Source organism: Nelumbo nucifera, chromosome 1 (assembly GCF_055504915.1).
Source record: "Nelumbo nucifera cultivar China Antique chromosome 1, China Antique-T2T, whole genome shotgun sequence".
NCBI classification, from domain to species: domain Eukaryota; kingdom Viridiplantae; phylum Streptophyta; class Magnoliopsida; order Proteales; family Nelumbonaceae; genus Nelumbo; species Nelumbo nucifera.
The window spans coordinates 68,930,946-68,949,379 of NC_142649.1; the positions used below are offsets into that span (position 1 = coordinate 68,930,946).

The 18,434-nt window shown below is 39.6% G+C and overlaps 1 protein-coding gene across 1 annotated transcript; it reads right to left on the reverse strand.

Annotated features, from left to right (window-relative positions):
- Window positions 1-334: 334 nt before the first annotated feature.
- LOC104594078 (O-fucosyltransferase 2-like) lies at window positions 335-14,118 on the reverse strand. Its single transcript, XM_010254206.3, has 11 exons — window positions 12,458-14,118; window positions 9,949-10,688; window positions 8,606-8,695; window positions 8,408-8,507; window positions 8,042-8,103; window positions 7,804-7,892; window positions 3,288-3,408; window positions 3,024-3,167; window positions 2,535-2,872; window positions 2,164-2,404; window positions 335-840 (listed from the first exon to the last, which is right to left on the reverse strand). The coding sequence occupies exons 2-11, from the start codon at window positions 10,510-10,512 to the stop codon at window positions 529-531; spliced, it is 2,061 nt and encodes a 686-aa protein (XP_010252508.1). The 5' UTR covers window positions 10,513-10,688; window positions 12,458-14,118; the 3' UTR covers window positions 335-528.
- Window positions 14,119-18,434: the final 4,316 nt, after the last annotated feature.

An 18,434-nucleotide genomic window follows, 5' to 3' on the forward strand; every position in this document is an offset into this window, starting at 1 on the left:
CCCCCCCCCCCGACGTAACCACAATACTATCGCCAATTGCAATTCTATCAGTGCATCTCCTAATCGGTCATAGGGACCTGACTGCAACGAAGTAGCTCACTGCATTGCTCAATTGTTCTCGAGTTGTTAAAAGAAAAAGAAAAAATCAGGGTCTAACACTTTAACCTTAGACATTGAGAAACAAACTAATGCCCCTTGTACTGGGAGATCAATATATCGTCGAGCTTAATCCTTGATCAGATGAACTTTCTATTATTGGCTGATCCTGCTGTCAGATGGGGAGAAGGGAACAAGCAGAAAATGTAGCAGAATACGATTAGAGGTTGACAGGAAATTGGAAATATAACAATGGAAATATTATTGCCCTTTAGAATCAATTTATATTCGTTTTCTTTCACTTCTGTGGTTCTGTATTGAATAAGGAATTCCCATTCTCTCGCTGATTGGAGCCAGAATCTAATAATCAAACAAAATAAATTTCAAAATTTTAATTGATACAATGATACCAAATTTCTTGCAAAACCCTGCCTATATTTCTGTATTGCACATACATTGCCGACACCTAGGATGCCTGTAAATGCTCCTCGCAACAGGCCTTTCATGAGCCTGCTTGGTTTGCCTGACTGCTTTTCTTACTCTCTTTTCAAACACCTTCCACTCAATTGTATTGTTCTTCAAGAATATGTCGGCAAGTCGGCGCTTGTTTGGCCTTATCGTTGGCATTCTTCCTCCACCGTAGTATATCCGATAGCCTGAAACTAATGATGATAGTTGACTTCCAGAGTCTGTCATGGAAAATGCGTCGGCAGCGGCACAACTAATGAAGTCCAGTGCTGCTAACTACAGAAATGATAAATACACATACCATCAACACCAAATATAAAAGGAACTTTTATGCATTTTAAAACATAAAATAATCTAACATGCTCCATTTTTTCTGCTTCAGTTTTTTATGCGCACCCATTCTCAAGAATATGGTTGGAAATAATCTTTCTTGTTCTTAATTCATCTTTCACATGAGGAAGTTACTACATAGATCATGAACCAAAGTGTTGCCACAAATAAGTTAAGCCATTAGCCCAAAGCCCATGTGATAACCGAAGAAAAAAAAAGATCATCTGTTTCTGCGGGTCTGGTTGGACCAATCTGATTACCCTCAAGAGCTGAAATTCAATCCACACACAAACTCCCAAAGAGTGACTTGAGGTAGTTAACCCATATCGGATGGCTGCTGTGATTCACATTGGGCTAGGTTGGAGTGAATCAGATACAATAGTTTAAACATTTCTCAATTAATTACATTAATTTAATGACAATTGAACTGAAAACCTATAATACCTTAGGCTCAGTTTGGGAAGAGTACAAATACAAATATGTACAGTGCAAATACAAGGTTCAAAAATACAATATACAAGGTTTTGCAGTGTACATATTTGTATTTGTGGACTTCCCAAACTGAGCCTTATGTGTTGGCATTTTGTCATCAACCAAGTTAGTTTTCTGTGTTCATATTCTGACAAATGAATATATGTTAGAATATGCACAAGGGAAGAAAACATGTAACAGAAAAAAGTCAAGTGGAGTCAAGCAGTCTTTTTATTATTATTATTATTTTTTTGATAAGTGAAAATATAGATTAAACCACAACAAAATTACAGATAAAAGGTTCCAGCCAATCCGGGGCAGATTGCCACCAAATAGTCCTATCCCTAAAAAGTTTAGCTTTCTGGGTTATAGTATGAACCCCCAAGGTCAAAGTTCTAGGGTTATAAACAAAAATTACAGATTCAAAATAATTAAGTAAAGAAACAATTTGGTCCAGCCAATTAAGAATTTCCACAAAATAACCCCAGGTGGAAGTCAAGCAGTCTGAGACCTCAAACTCAATATAAACCTAACCAAAAAGTTGGTGATTTTTCGATTCAAGGCATGGAAAATGCAGTGAATTTGAATTAAAATCAGGTTAGGTCAGTCACCTTAGGGTTGATCCTGAAATAAGATTCAACCCTACATAGGTAGGGTATGGAGCCAATACAAAGTATATCTGTAAATCATGCTTAGACCCTTGACCAAGCAAAGGGACCCCAATCAGGTAGATAGGTACATATAACAGTTGCAGCAACAAAACCAGACTAAAGAAAATAAATACAATAAGTTGATTACCTGTGATGAGAAGTTCTTAAATGGTTCAATTTCAGATGATGAAAGCAGATCTTCTTTTGTAACCAAATTAGGATACAAGCCAGTCAAAGCAGCCAACCTTGACTTTCCACCATAAATTTGGGCTCCTGCTAGATATATACGTGTCTTACGGCTGAAACCAAGAGCTGCAAGCATAAGTACTGCTTCTTCAGGTGTTAGTGGACATTGGCCTTCTGAACGGAGGGCTGCAGCAGAAGGTAACCTGCAACACGTTAAATAACTTAAATAAATAAAAGAAACATCAACAATGCACTTTTAATTAATAACCAAGATATAAAAAAAATTTATAAAGAGATTAGTTGGAAATCAAATGATAACCACATTAAGCATACTTGTGGTTCTTCTCAAGAAGAGCCAATGCAGGGAAATGGATCTTGCGAAATTCTTCTAGCTCTTTCCTCTCACTTTCACCACCACCAAAGTCACATAAAGAATGAGCTACCATGTCAATTTCAAATCTCAGGTGTAGAGCTAAATATCGGGAGTTTGTTACAGGAGAATACACTTTCTTTTTCATGTTTGATCCCTCTGCAAATGGACCAACCAGGTAATGATCCAAAGGTCCTTGATGATGCATATACTGACGCATCCTCTGAATGAGCAAAGCACCAGTTTGCTGGATTTTGGGTACAAATCGCAGTGCATGGAAGTTACATCTGCATCGGAGTCTCTAGATGAAGTCCCTCAATTAGGAAGTGGAAAAAGAGGAGGAATAAAATAAAATTATCAGAAAATGGTACATCATATATAATAGACAGACACATATAGATGTCCTCAAGAAACAATTATTGGATCAGAAAGCAATTATTATATTAAGATACCTGCAACTGAAATGGAATTGGATCAAATGCCAAACGGTTCCCAAACCCAACAAAATGGACAACTCTATTCTTGAGTAGGATTGGAAGAATGTGTTTGAAGAAAAAACTTGGCTTAGATTCTTTCATTATGTCTTCATCGGTAACCTGGCAGGAATTCCCATAAGTAATGCCAACCAAAAGCAAGGAAAATACACCATGGAAGTGACAAGTTGTCTACATGACCTAAGAATCTTGATAGAAAGGTGGTAACTAAAGGCTACTTACAACGCTACCAATTGCTTCCAAATCCAATGATTGCAGTTGCATAGGGAGTTCCTTTACAATCCGAATATCAGGCTTCAAGTAGTTGATAAAGTGCTCTTCCTGATAGATATCGCTGAATTGGCTAAGAAATTATAGAATATGATACTGTCACTTTTCCATTTCTAAAGAAGGAGGTGAGTCTAAAACATGTATAATATCAATAACATAACAAAACAACTGACCAACCTGCTAAGCCATAATTGTCATGGTGATGATATTGATATAGCACTTTTTTTGTTTTCTGTTTTATTTTTGTTTTTTTTCTCCTGTTGGCTGTGTTGCTTCCATGTAAAGGGGACAGAAAACAATGCCTTTGCAGTAAAAGGGCAAAAAATAACTGATTTTGTAGATTTAAACAATTTATCACTTTCTATAGTGAAACAAATGGAGCCTTTGTGACTGTTTGGGGGGGACTTCATTTCATGCGACGAGACTAACAACATGTAACTAGTATATAAAGAAAAAGAAATTGAACTATAAAATTGGCAAGGATGGTTCTCGACAATAAGTATATTTTAGTATAATACAATAACAGTCTTCTAGATGGAAAGACACCTCAATAAGAGTTTCTTTTTTCATTTGATAATATGACCCTATGTGGTAAAGTAACTATAAAGTGATAAGACCTTTCTATATGACCTAAGAATCTTCCATGTATCAACATGGTCTGGACATCACTTACTGGCCTCTCCATTGATCACCCTCATTTTATGGGATGCTTATTCGTTTATAAGTCCTTGCTAAATTTTCAAGCTTTTAAGAATAGCCCTGTTCTGTAGGCTGTTTCAAATAAAAAAATGAATGGTTAGTATCAAATGCCAAGACCAAGTGAAGTGATGGGCACATTGACCAGGGGACTCAATGTGCAGCAGCTCTAGGATCCCCTACCTTGGACAGCTTCAGCTAAATCAATTCTCCACATGGCACTTTGGTAATGTAGACAAGATTCTTGATTGACCTATTTAGGAAACCATATATGCATAGAGCTCAATGCTTTGAACTCTGTGCTCTCAATTGAAATGTTGTTTTGAATCAGTGTTATTAATATTTCGATTTGAATTTATGATAACAAATATTCTATTAAAAGACTTGGACTCAACCCAATAGGCTTAATATGGATTCAACTAATTTAGGATCAAATCCGGATCTAGCATCTGAGAGAACAAATTTAGACATTTAGATCTGATTATTTGAATCTGACCCAATTTATGGCCCTACTCAAGTTTATCCTATGGGTGTGTGTAACAAATATTCTATGAAAAGACTCAGACTCAACCCAATAGGCTTAATATGGATTCAACCAATCTAGGATCAAATCTGGATCTAGCATCTGAGTGAATAAATCTAGACATTTAGATCTGATTATTTGAATCTGACCCAATATATGGCCCTACTCAAGTTTATCCCATGGGTGTCCTAAAAAAAGTATATTTCATAGGTCCACCCTATTAGTTAATTATTTATGGAACATATCATTAGTTAATGATTTACTTGATTTATGCATTGATAAATCAAGAAAGATTATATGAGGAAAAAGGGGAAAAGCCTATACAAGAAATCTATGAAAAAATTCACAAGGCCTACATTTCGAAAGAAATAGGAGATGTTGTATGAGACTTTCCTCCAATTAACCATAAAGCCTGCCACTTATATATCTATTAATACCCATACTTCACTAATTACCTCCAGAGGATGGATAGTTTCATTTAAAAAAGTGGCCATTATGTACTTCCCAAGGACCCCTACACAACCATTGATAAGTCTGAAGAATTTTCCAGCATGATTTTTACGATGAATAAATTTCCAGCATGATTGAAGAGAGCCCAAACCAGTTTTTTTTTTTTTTAAGTGAGAAATGAACTAACTCAAAAGGTGTTCCTAGAGAGGAGAGGCAAAGCCCAAGACAAGGAACACACTTGAATACAGTGAGGTGCCACTTTTTGGGAAAAAAAAATCAAAAGAAAAACTTGTTATACAAGAATATTCAATCTAAAAAGTTTCGGGCATGTTGCTTTCGTTGTTAGAAAATCACACTGTCCAAATTCAGACATACAAGTTCGTTTTTTATAGGGATCTTCTTTTGGTCAGAAATATGTAAATTTCTTGTTGGTTGGATTTATTGTAATTGGGTCTGTTGGGTTTTCCCTAGTACAGATTCTCTTTGTACAGGGGTTCTGGGCTGATTGTATATCTTCGATCATTTTGTTTTATCTTAATACAATACATTACCTTTTTCAAAACAAAAAAGTGCAATCTAAATTCTGAAAGAATTAAAATATTCCAAAAATGTCTTCTAGCTTAATTGGTTAGAGCATCATGTTATTAACATGAAAGTCATTGTCTTATTCTTTGAAATCCTAAATAGGCTTAACGGTTTAAACACCATAGCTACAACCTACAATATAATAATTTACAAATTCAGCATTAAATTTATGGTTAATGCATTAAAAATAGCAACAAGGCAGGTGAGGTTTACCCCCACAAAATGAGCATCGCTTGTGAGCCAAGTAGTAGGTGTTAACTTGGAATTAAGAGAGGTTCAGACCATTGCAGAGTGTTTAGAGTGTTCCACTTCTACTTGGCCTTTGACCTACTTGGGGCTTCCGCTGGGGGCAAATCCTAGAGAAAGTAGCTTTTGGATTTCATAGAAGTTTAAGGGATGAGGAAATTGAGTGTCTTACTAGGTCGGCACCAAACCGGGATGTTGAGTCTTCTTGCAAAAGTTTTCTTAGATCCCTTTGAACCAGATAAAAAGGGTTTGGTCACCAGTCACCACAACCTAAAGGGTCTTTTTCTTGTGCTTCTTTTTTCAGGTCTCTTGGTCTCCCCTCCCTCTCAACAGTTTTTCCTGTCAAGGAGGTTTGGTGCAGGCCTATTACCCCTAAGGTTTGGGCATTTTTCCGGGAAATGTTTCACGGAAAAATAAACACCTTGGATAATTTACAAAAGAGAAGACCTTTCCTTTGTCTCTCCCTTAACTAGTGCATCCTTTGTTGGTCCTATGGTGAAGACTGCTACCATTTACTAATTTTCTATTCTTTCCCTGCAGAGTTGTGGGATTGGCTTTCTTTGTTGTTTGGATAAAGATGGAGCAGGCCAGCTGAAGTAAGTATGCTTTTTTATCCTTCTACTTTTGCCTGGCACCAAAAGAGAGGAAGATTAATGTGGAGGTGTGCAAGAGCAGCATTGATCTGGACTGTTTGAGAAGAGAGGAATGCTAGAGTGTTTCAAGAGAAGGAGAGAAATTCACAAGAACTAAAGAAATGCATCTTGAATAGGGCTATCCAGTGGTTGAAATTCTCGGAGCTGTTCCTTCATTTCTCCCTTAATGACTTATGGAGAAATTGGGCTGTAGTGGCAAGTAGCTCTTCCCTAAAACCTAGAGCAAATGTAAGATGGGCACCTCCTCCTGTAGGGGTTTTGAAGCTGAATTTTGATGGAAGTAGTTAAGGCAACCCAGGTCCTTCTGGATTGGGAGGGGTTATAAGGGATGAGGACGGAAATATGGTACTTCTTTTCTCGGGCCCCCTTGGTATTGGGGACTCCACTAGGCAGAGTTGTTTGCTGCAATTCGAGGTGTATAGTTTGCTATTCAGTTAAGTGTGGTACAGCTGTTAATTGAAGGAGATTCCAAGGTGGTAGTAGGTTGGCTCAAGGTTCAAAATATCAATACAATCCGATACGCCGGTAGGGGCGTATCGGACTATATTGAGGCTCGTGTCCTTTTTTTTTAGTTTTTTTTCCAATCTGGTTCAGAGGGTTCAGTTTTAAGGTCCGTCTACCCCCTGAACCGGGTTAGATCCCAAAACATATCGGGAAGCCCACGATACGATACATATCAGTCGATATGACCCGATACGTATTGAAACTTTGAACCTTGGGTTGGCTACAGAATCCTGAGTCTGCAGTGTGGTGTTATAAGAATGAAACCAGGAGGTTCAAGTGGTTAATAAGGGGTCTGATTGTAAGAGTACAATGGGTTGGGAGGTCAGCCAATGCTATGGCTGACTGTCTAGCCAAGCAAGGGGTAGCCAGGGACCATTTGTATTCGGCGCAGTTGTAGCTTGATTTTTTCCTTGGAGAGTATGCAGCTAGCACCTCTCCAAGTTTACTTGTATTAGTTGCACTTATTAAATTAAATTAATATAATGTTCTACTTTATTTATAAAAAAATCATGTTTTTCAAAACATTGACCCATATAACCCTAGGAGGAACTGTCAAATACTCCAAGCAAACTTGCCAAATACTCCCATGCATCCTTATAAAGGATACAACAATTTATTGAAACCGTTTTCCTTTTTTTCAACTTTCAAACTGTTAGAACGTTCATTCTATAAGTCTCAGTTAAGCTTGGACATGCAATCCCATTAAACCTTAACAAACGTAAAAGGACAAACATCATAGTTGAACTAGGAACATCAGACCAAGCATAAAATTAACATATATGAATGCACTAATGTGTTAAAAGAATGTTACCTCTCATCTCTCCAAACATCACTGAGCAAGAATTTTGGAATGACAAGAGTAGAATTAAGTAACCGAGCAACTGCAACAGCATTACAGACCTGTTACCAAGCATATTTGACAACATTATATATTTGAAAATGGCATGCAAAATTTAACATTCCCAACTCTCAGAAAATAATTTTTTGAAGATAAGTTCAACATCAAGAAGTAGGATGCAGGCAAATTTTCTTTGTAGAAGATTACTTACAGCTACTCGCTGCTGATTTATTCCACCATTTGCACTGACAATAATGTATCCATTGTTCCCTTCTGGAATGTCAATTTTCACAAAGTAAATTAGAAACCAACATCTGATAACATACATACACCAATGTTGAGATCAGTATCACCCTATCCTATACATGCAAATACAGATAGCAAAGTAGTATCAGCACAACATGCAACACTTGCATGGACCCATGGACATACATGTATATATGAAAAGAAGCAATGTGAACAACAAAATAAGAGTACAGGTACTATGCTAATACAGTTACAGACCCCTAAACAACAAATGAACCAAAATGGATGAATATAATTAGATGTTTAACAAAGAGTTCCCAAATAGAGTTACCAGAAGGTTCCCAGTTGCGTTGATCAGCACAAGGTGTCCAAGCAGAAGCATAGATCAGGGGTTCTACCCATAAATCTTTAGGCTCAGGTTTGCTCTGTCCCTGAATATAGAATTTCTAAAAAATCATTAACAACAATAATTTTCCAAACCAGAACATGAAATGCCTCATCATGAGAAAACTTTGTATCCAAAACCCACCTCTGCTAAAGCATGGGCAGCCAAAGCCAGCATCCTAGCATATCTACCTCTGTAAATCTTTTTCCCTTTGGAAAACTTGCTCAATTTCCCCTGAAAATATTACAAAAAAAATAAGTAAACAACTTTGTGCCAATGACTTGTGTGCTGCTCAAATTGATCTTGACAAAATGGTATATCCAAATATAACAATAGCATTGCTTTCAAAAAAATCTCCTTGAACGAAGGAGATCCTTTTTTAATAATTTTTCTTGAATGAAGTTTTTCCTCAACCTCAATCCCTTTAGAAACCAGTAATAAAGTATGCATTGCAACATATGTAGTTGGGATCAAAATGCCCTGCTACACAACTGAAGAAAGGAGCAAGGAGTGTGCTTGTTTCACTTGTCGCACCATTATGTAAAAGTTGCTTTTTTTGGCATTGCATATTACACATTACAGGGATTAAGGGGTGGGGGAGAGAACAGTATGCACATGAGGTCCACTGACCTTACAACAGAGAGCCTGCAATTGCACAGGTTTGATCCCACACTTCCATATTCGGAGGGACACCCAGTGACCATCTCAGCTACTGGGTCATGAGAACAATTACATAAAAGTAAAGTGCACTTAAATTGGTGCACCTATTGACCTATACATAGACTAGGAAGCTACATTCCATACAATCACTAAGAAATTTCTATTTTTATTAGCTTCTACTTTGATGGTAATCCCAATAGCCTAGGGAAACAGTAGGAATGCCTGATGCTGTCTTAGAGATATTCATCTAGTAATTCTCTTTTATAAAATCTTGGAAACACATAAAACAGTATAATTTATTAGAATGTTTTGTGGACCTTTTTAACAATATAAATCATAGTTCCAGAAAAGAAACTACTAAAGGAGCTCGACACAAATAAATGAATATGCTTTCTAAATAGGATCTGTATTATTTTATATCATGAACTAACATGGGCATATAAGTTATTATTAGATGTTTCCAAACATTTACAATGCAATATCTAACTGGACAGAAAAAGCAAAGTTTCTCCTCTGATTCTAAGTTGAAAAAGAAAACGCTTGTCCGTTTATTACTTTCAAATTTCTTTTTCCCATATTCAATTAGTTTCTTTGTCATATCTTCTAGATAATAAAAAATAACGAAAATTTTCACTTCTAGTTGGACACAAGAAGGAATACTTCTCCCCTGGATCTAAGGTACAAAAACACCTATCTGTTTATTGCTTTCAAATTTCTTTTCTCATTTCTAAAGTTTCTTTATCATTCCTGTTAGGTAACAAAATAAGATATCTGAGAGTGTGACACTAGACGGTGTCCAATTAGAACATATACATTAAGATACTTACACGAACAGATGACGAATTTCCTTTTAGAAACCCGTCTCTGGGACCGCTAACCGTGTCTTGAAGATGAGAAAGCATTAACCAATTCATCAGGCAAAAACAAGCAATCAACGTAGCAATAGCAATAAGAGTCCTCATTCGCTTCCAATACCACACTCTGCCTGCCTTCCCTTTCGCCCGTTGGTGTAGCTGCAGCTGCTGTTGCTGCTCCTGTCTTGATTTAGTCTCCATATTGCTCCAACTATTCCATGACTTCCACTTCCAACATTCACTGAAACCGAAGGAACCGAAAAGAGATTGAGAAGAATAAGATCTGTGAACATTAGAGAATCTGCTGGGGAAGGATCCGTAGCCTGCCCCGAAACCAGAATCACGAGAGTCAGCTGGACTTCTCGGGGAGCTTGGTCTGCTCCTTGGAGTTGTTGAATGTGACCTGGCGTGGAAAGAACTCGACCATGCATTGCTATCAGATCGATCTGAAGCCCTAATTTCTTCAAATTCGTGGAATCTTGCTTCATCTACGCCGTCTATGCTGTCGTCAGCTTTAACTGACACATCAGAAGCCATGACTGAGCTACTCCAGCCTTTTCTTTTCAACAAACAAGATGAGAGATATTGAGAGACGAGCGTTGAACCAATAAGACGGTAATCCTAACTCATCGGCTCTGTATTCGGCTTTTCAAAATTCCCGTGAATTTTCAGACAAAGAAAGAAGAAACCGACGAACGCGTGAAGAGGATTTCCTGCAAATAATAATGCAAGGGTGGACTGTCTGAGGTGGAACTCTAACTGACGATTCTTTGTCTTAAAATACTTGGCGTCTTGGGTGAGAGTGAGGAGTTCACATCTGCGCCCCACAATCGCCCCACATGCACATCTCGCCGTGCATTAAGAATATTTCCCGTACTTCCATACTTGCCATTGGGAGATGGGAAATGTTCGCAATAAACGGTTAGGATGTGCTGTTAGGCGTTTGTTTGTCGCAGATGTGAATTCGAGAGGAGACGTGACGACGTGAGAAGGTGCCAGCTCGTTTGCTGGCAAGGTCTCTAGATGGTCGTAACACGGTAGAAGAGACTCGGGATCGAATCCCGCCGATGTTGGGTGCCTTACTAGGTTTGATCGGTCTTAGTTTGGGCCTTTGGGTAATGGAGAGGGGATACAGTAAATGATTATATGTGGCCCAGGCCCACAAATAATAATCGCTTAAATGGCCCACTTGTTTAACCCAAAAGGATTTTGATCGGTCAAAACTCTTTCTTCGGTATCATATCTTTCGTGTAGCATAAGTTTTCCTTTGCAATTTTTTCCTCTTCTGGGCTAGATCTAGATGACCAGCACCTACTATGTAAATTTGATATCATGGGCCAAGCTTTGGATTTACAGTTTTAGCGCAGTACCACTTCATCTAATTCAAGGTGGGGCCATAATAAAAACATTGATGTCTTTGATTTAACACCACGTGGTAGTAAAATCATTTACTAACTAGAGGCCTTTGACCAAAACAAAATAAAGGCCTTTGAAAGGCCAAGGACATTTATCATTCCATTAACAAATTTCATTATTTTTTATAGGGTTTTTAGCTGATAAAGGCAAATTTTTATCCTGAATACCAATAAAAAATAATTTTTTTAAAAAAATATCAAAAAAGTAGTGATACTGTTCCTCGTCTTCTTCCCCTGCCTTTGTATTCATGGAAATACATTAGATTCCAAGACGACGACGACGAGGCTTGGAGGAAGACGAGGGCGGATAAGAGAAGAAAAAGGAAGACGAGGGTTTTGCGCACTGACATGGGTGGATCTTCCTCCGTTTTGCACACTGACATGGGCAAATGAGAGAAGGAAGAGGAATGAAAGGAACAATGGATTCACCCGTGTCAGTGGACATTGTTCCTCTTCCTTTTCTTATCCGCCCATATCAGTGCGCAAAACAGATATCCGCGCACAAAATGGAGGAAGACGAGGAACAGTGTTAGTGCACAAAACCCTCATCTTCCTCTTCCTTCTCTTATCCACTGACAAGTCTGAAATCGTGCGCTTATCAATTTATAACCTGCAGCGCAAACCCTTGTCAGCTCGTGCGCTGCAGTAAGAGGTAGACCTCGAAGAAATCGAGCTCCACAGTGGCTCTGGACATCTTTGCTCCCTTCGATTTCTCACTTTGGTATTGAACGGAGATAAGACTCGCAAGAGTCTCGGATCTGTATATAACCTGAATAGTTAGGAAGTTCTTTTTGTTTTGTTTTTGTTTTTGGATTAGGAATTTGTTTTTTACAGTATTTTGTGAATTCCATCGTTTGTATATAAATATCATAAGGTATCAATGAAAATGGACACCTTTGGCTTCCGAAATTTTTATCATGGTAACAGAGCAAGGTTACTATTCGCTGCGCGACCAACGGTTATCGCTGCTGATCACTTTCGGGCAAGTTAGTTCTCGTCGTCATTAGGATTTCTTGATCTCCAATTCCTATTCTGGCTATAGTAGAATATTTCTTCACAGAACTTACAAAGTTCTTGATTGAGCTCGTCATTGAAGATTGATGTGTTTACAGAGTTTCTTGATGGCGACAGAACTTGACATTCCTCTGTTTCTTCAAGGACGGTAGCTCATCTCCTTCGCATCCGAACACACCTATTGAAGATTGCAGTGTTTACAGAGTTTCTTGATGGTGGCAGAACTTGACGTTCCTCTTTTTCTTCAAGGACTGTAGTTCATCTCCTTCGCATCTGAACACACCCAAGAACTTGACGTTCCTCTGTTTCTTCAAGGACTGCAGCTCATCTCCTTCGCATCCGAACACACCCAAGAACTTGACGTTCCTCTGTTTCTTCAAGGACTGCAGCTCATCTCCTTCGCATCCAAACACACCTCGCAGACCACTACACCATTGCTCTTCGGCACGCGCTCTCTCGCCCCCTCGTATCCATATCTATCCTCATATTCTGGATATGGGGACGGCGATACCAAGCCGGCGTCGCGCCGAAGGAAAATCTTTTCCAGAGGAGGTGCTTTCTCCTACGCGGAATCGATCGAATGTGGAGACAAATAATTTTCCTCTTCAAAGATTCGGCGGGGCTTGCCTCTTCTCTCCCTCCTTGACGTAAAAGAAGCAATCTCCTTCTCGGTGACCGGAATTTTGCGGTGATTCCTAGGCGGTGACTTTGACAATTTCCGTCAGATAAGCGAGACAGAGATCTGATAAGGCGAGATTCCGATTCAAGAACGATTGGAATTTCTTGAACTCCACAGACGGGTGAACATTGATGTTGCCGAGATCTATTTCGCGCTCCCCGTTGAAGAACACGACTGGAAATGAATTCACGGTGGAATTGTCGATCGCCGGGTGTCGTCGCTGCAACCGTGGCATAGAGGAATCGCCGATTGCCAGATAAGATTATAACTTAGCTGATGCAAAGGAGAGAGCACGATTGATCAACTCCCTTCTCAAGATCTTCCCAGCAGGAGATTTTGGAATGGTATTGACTCAGCGTATCTTCTTATATGGGGCCATCTGTTCAGCTACATAATCCATCATTTCAGCTTTTCGTACTATAAATGCCATGGGAATCTCCCCAGCTTCCTAAACGGTATGATTTCTGGAGCCTCGCACGAGAACCCCGCCCACTGAACTTCTTGGGCTCACAACGCCGAGGATCCGCAACAAGCAGTGTTCGGTCGTACCTCACCAGAATGTCTTTGATCTCCTTCTTCAACAGTTCGTCTATGTACTTCTGGTAGTACGCAACCAATGCCTTGGGGATGCTCTGTCGAATTGCATATATCTGCGAGGTAACGGTGACGGCCGTTTTCTTTCGACCAAAACACTGAACGGACTCTATCAGTCACCATGGCTGCCAACAATAACAGGAATGGTGAGAGCTCGAGTAAGTCTGTTGGACCTTCTGGCGAATGTGGCCGAGGTACGGCATAGACTCATACTGCTCAGTCATCAGCGGGGCGTGAGGTGGCTGCTAATGCAGTTGTGACTGACAAAGACAGGACCAGACTGAACGGGCTTAATGACGAGCAATGGCAAACTCTTGTAAGCATGCTTAATGCTTACAAAACCAGGACTAATGAAAAACTCTCTGGTAAGAATTACTCCACTGAATGGATTGTTGACTCTGGGGCGTTACATCACATGACAGGGAATTTAAATGTGCTCGTCGACACCCATGATGTTGCACCTTGTCCTGTTAGCTTACCCAATGGTGCGCACACCGAGGCCGTAAAAGAAGGCACTGTTGAACTTGGAAATAATTTTAAATTGCTGCACGTATTATATGTCCCAAAACTTAATTGTAATTTATTGCCAGTAGGTCGGTTACTTCGTGACACAAATTGTATTGTGACGTTTACTAATAAGTTGTGTGTGATACAGGACCGCATCTCGAGGACTCTTATTGGTGCGGGTGAACAACTTGATGGGGTCTATGTCTTCAAGGATGTGGCGCCGGTTCGTGCTTACAAGACAGATGGAATTGGATCATGTGATTTGTGGCATCGGAGATTGGGACACCCTTCTTATCAAACGGTTAGTTCGCTTCTTAATATCAGTAATAGTAAGAACAAAACCTGTGATGTTTGTTTGAGGGCAAAGCAAACTAGAGATGTTTTTATTCAAAGCAGCAATAAAGTGACCGATTGTTTTGCTTTAATTCATTGTGACTTATGGGGTGCTTATAGAGTACCTACATCTTGCGGTGTTGTATATTTTTTGACAATTGTTGATGATTATTCTCGAGCGGTTTGGATTTATTTGCTGGTTGAAAAAAGTGAAGTTGGTCGAACACTCAGAAATTCCTGTGCAATGATTGAACAACAATTCAATAAGAAGGTTAGGGTGGTGAGAAGTGATAATGGAACAGAGTTTAAATCCTTGAAATCATATTTTGAGGAGCAAGGGATTTTATTTTAGACTTCCTGTGTTGGAACACCACAACAAAATGGTCGTGTGGAGAGAAAGCATCGTCATATCTTGAATGTGGCCAGAGCACTCAGATTTCAAGCACATCTTCCAATCAATTTCTGGGGTGAGTGTGTTTTGACCGCAAGGTACTTGATTAACTGGACACCTTCGACCCTTCTTGGTGGTAAAACACCTTACGAGATGATGTTTGGACAAAGTCCTTCTTATAAACATCTCAGAATTTTTGGTTGCTTGTGTTTTTTGCATACTCGGGACCGTGACAAATTTGCCACTAGGAGTAGGAAATGTGTCTTTGTTGGATATTCTTTTGGGAAAAAGGGATGGAAATTATACGATCTTGAGTCTGGTGATTACTTCGTCTAATGAGACGTGGTGTTTAGTGAGGCCGAGTTTCCCTTTACCACTCTAGAACATCAACCCTCAGTAACTAGTCCTCCCATAGCCAAAGAAAATGTTGGGTTACCTTAGGCCACTCCTCCTGACACGGTATCTGAGTCACCTCATATAGAAGTCAGGGGGAGTGACACGATCAATGAAGAAGGAAATCAGAACACGGATACTGATGAGAAGGTTGGTCCTCTTAATGAGACAAGGAGCCATACAACTTGCAGAAATAATGAAACTCCAGCTGCTTCTCAACCCACCACGGAGTTATTAGGCCGCGGGCATCGAGAAAAGCGCCCCCCCCCCAGCTATTTACAAGACTTTGTCACATACTCTGCTCGTCGTTTAGACCCCTCCGCTGTTTCTCCCGCATCATCTCAGTCCTCAAGTACTCCTTATCCCATAACTCATTATGTGACGTATGATAATTTTTCTGTGAAACAAAGACATTTCTTGGAAGCTATTATTGCAGGCCGAGAACCTACTCGTTTCTTTGACGCAATGACTGATGCTTGGTGGCGCGAGGTTATGCGCCAAGAGATACAGGCTTTGGAAGACAATGGGACATGGACCTTGGAAGACCTCCCACCTGGAAAAAAGGCAATCGGGTGTAAATGGGTCTACAAAATCAAGTACAACTCTGATGGATCCATTGAAAAATTTAAAGCACGGTTGGTAGTCCAGGGCAACACTCAAGTTGAAGGTCTTGATTACAACGAGACATTTGCCCTTGTGGCTAAAATGGTCACAATTCGAATCTTCTTAGCAGTTGCTGCGACCCAACATTGGGAATTGCATCAGATGGATGTCTACAATGCTTTTCTGCACGGTGATCTCTATGAGGAGGTCTATATGAAACCTCCTCTAGGTTTTTCGACCTCCGGTACTGGAAAGGTATGCAAACTCCGGAAATCTTTGTATGGTCTACGGCAAGCCCCCTGGAACTGGTTCTCTAAGTTAGGTGCTGCCTTGAAAACTTTTGGGTTTGAATAGTCCTGTTCCGATTATTCCTTATTTACCTATCACAAGAATGGGCTTGTCTTGCACGTCCTGGTTTATGTTGATGACTTAATCATTTGTGGGAATAACCTGGAGTTCATACACAAATTTAAACAGTATATGAACCGGTGTTTTCACATGAAGCACTTGGGTGTTCTTAAATATTTTTTGGGCATCGAAGTGGCTCACAGATCGTCGGGGATATTTCTTTGCCAAAGAAAATATGCATTTGATATTATTACAGAAACTGGCTTATTGGGGTCCAAACCTGCTCCCTTTCCTATTACTTAGAATCATAAACTTGCCCTTGTTGACGGAGCACTCTTGGATGACCCTGAACGATACCGATGTCTTGTGGGCCAACTGATTTATTTAACCATTACACGGTCGGAGCTCAGTTATTGCATCCATGTCCTGGCTCAATTTATGCAGTGTCCTCGTGTTGATCATTGGGATGCGGCATTACGTGTGGTTCATTATCTGAAAGGACGTCCTGGTCAAGGAATATTTTTGCGCTCTGATAGTGATCTACAATTGCATGCCTATTGTGATTCCGACTAGGTGAGTTGTCCTCTAACTCGTCGCTCTCTTACTAGGTACTTTGTCATGTTAGTACATTCCCCTATCTCCTGGAAGACTAAGAAACAACATATTGTCTCCCGTTCCTCTGCCGAGGCTGAATACCAGTCAATGGCTACTACCAGCTTGTTTTGTAACAATCAAGCTGCTCTGCACATTGTCGTGAACCTTGTTTTCCATTAGCGAACCAAAAATATTGAAGTTGATTGTCATTTCATTCACAATGAGCTCCTAGTTGGCACTATTGCACCTACCTATGTACATACCGGTGAACAACTTGCCGACATTTTCACCAAGGCTCTCGGACAAAAACAGTTTGACTCTTTCCTTCCCAAGTTGGGCATTCACAATCCTCATGCACCACCTTGAGGGGGAGTATTGGACGGAGATAAGACTCGCAAGAGTCCCGGATCTATATGTTACCTGAATAGTTAGGAAGTCCTTTTTGTTTTGTTTTTCTTTTTGGATTAGGAATTTGTTTTTTAGAGAGTTTTGGGAACTCCATCGTTTGTATATAAATATTATAAGGTATCAATGAAAAGGGACACCTTTGGCTTCCGAAATTTTTATCAGTTTTGCTAAGGAATGAGTTAACTGTTATAAATCATAATTAAATGGCTGGTAAGTGGTGAGGGGGCAGAAGGTTATAAATTGATGGAGACCACGAGAAAGGCAAGGGAGGGGAGGGGAGGGGAGGGGCTACAGCCTACAGCGTATAGATAAAAAACAAAGGCAAGGAGGAAGACGAAGAACAATGTCACTGCCCCTTTCTTGATATTTTTCTATAAAAGCTATCCTATTTTGGTTATTTTATAAAAATATTATTTTTTATTGGTATTCAAGGCAAAAGGTTGCCCTTATCTGCTAGAAACTTTTTTTATATCCCGAAAACTTATGGGAGTTGATGGATGTATTAGGGGAGTTCGGATCTGCTCCTCATAGAGCATGCCTCACACCATCTTTACAGCGCATTGCAGTCATACATTAGGAATATCTTCCCACGAATGATATTATCATACGTGGGAGATGTTCTCAATGCATGCCTGTGATGCGCTGTGAGACACGCAAAAAATCCAATCTTCGCGTAAGGGACTGTTTAACCAAAAGTCCAAAACACTCTACAATAGCCATCAATAGTATATATGTGAAAATCACTCACTTTGCGTGCATGACCATCCTAGGGCGTAATTATTGGTTAAATACCCATCAAATCTTTGGTCTCTCTTCTTGAAGATGTTCATGACATGACCCTAAGTCTATCAAGTGTGCCTGCCTTTAAGGGTTTCAATGGACCCGTTTTGGATTGGACTCCATCAAGTCCAAAATCAATTTGGACAGATTGGACGAATCAATAAGACATTGGATTGGACCAATCTGGTCCAAAATATTTATTAATTTGGATTGGACCTGGTCCATCCGTAACAAATTTATATTGAATTGGGTTGGATTAAGCTAATATCTGGTCAATTGATATAAGATAAGAATATATGTATCAATAGACCGGGTTTGAGTTGAAATCAATCTAAATCAAGGTGACTTTGAACAGATTGGACAGTCCAAACATTGAATTGGACCGGTCCAAATTGATCCA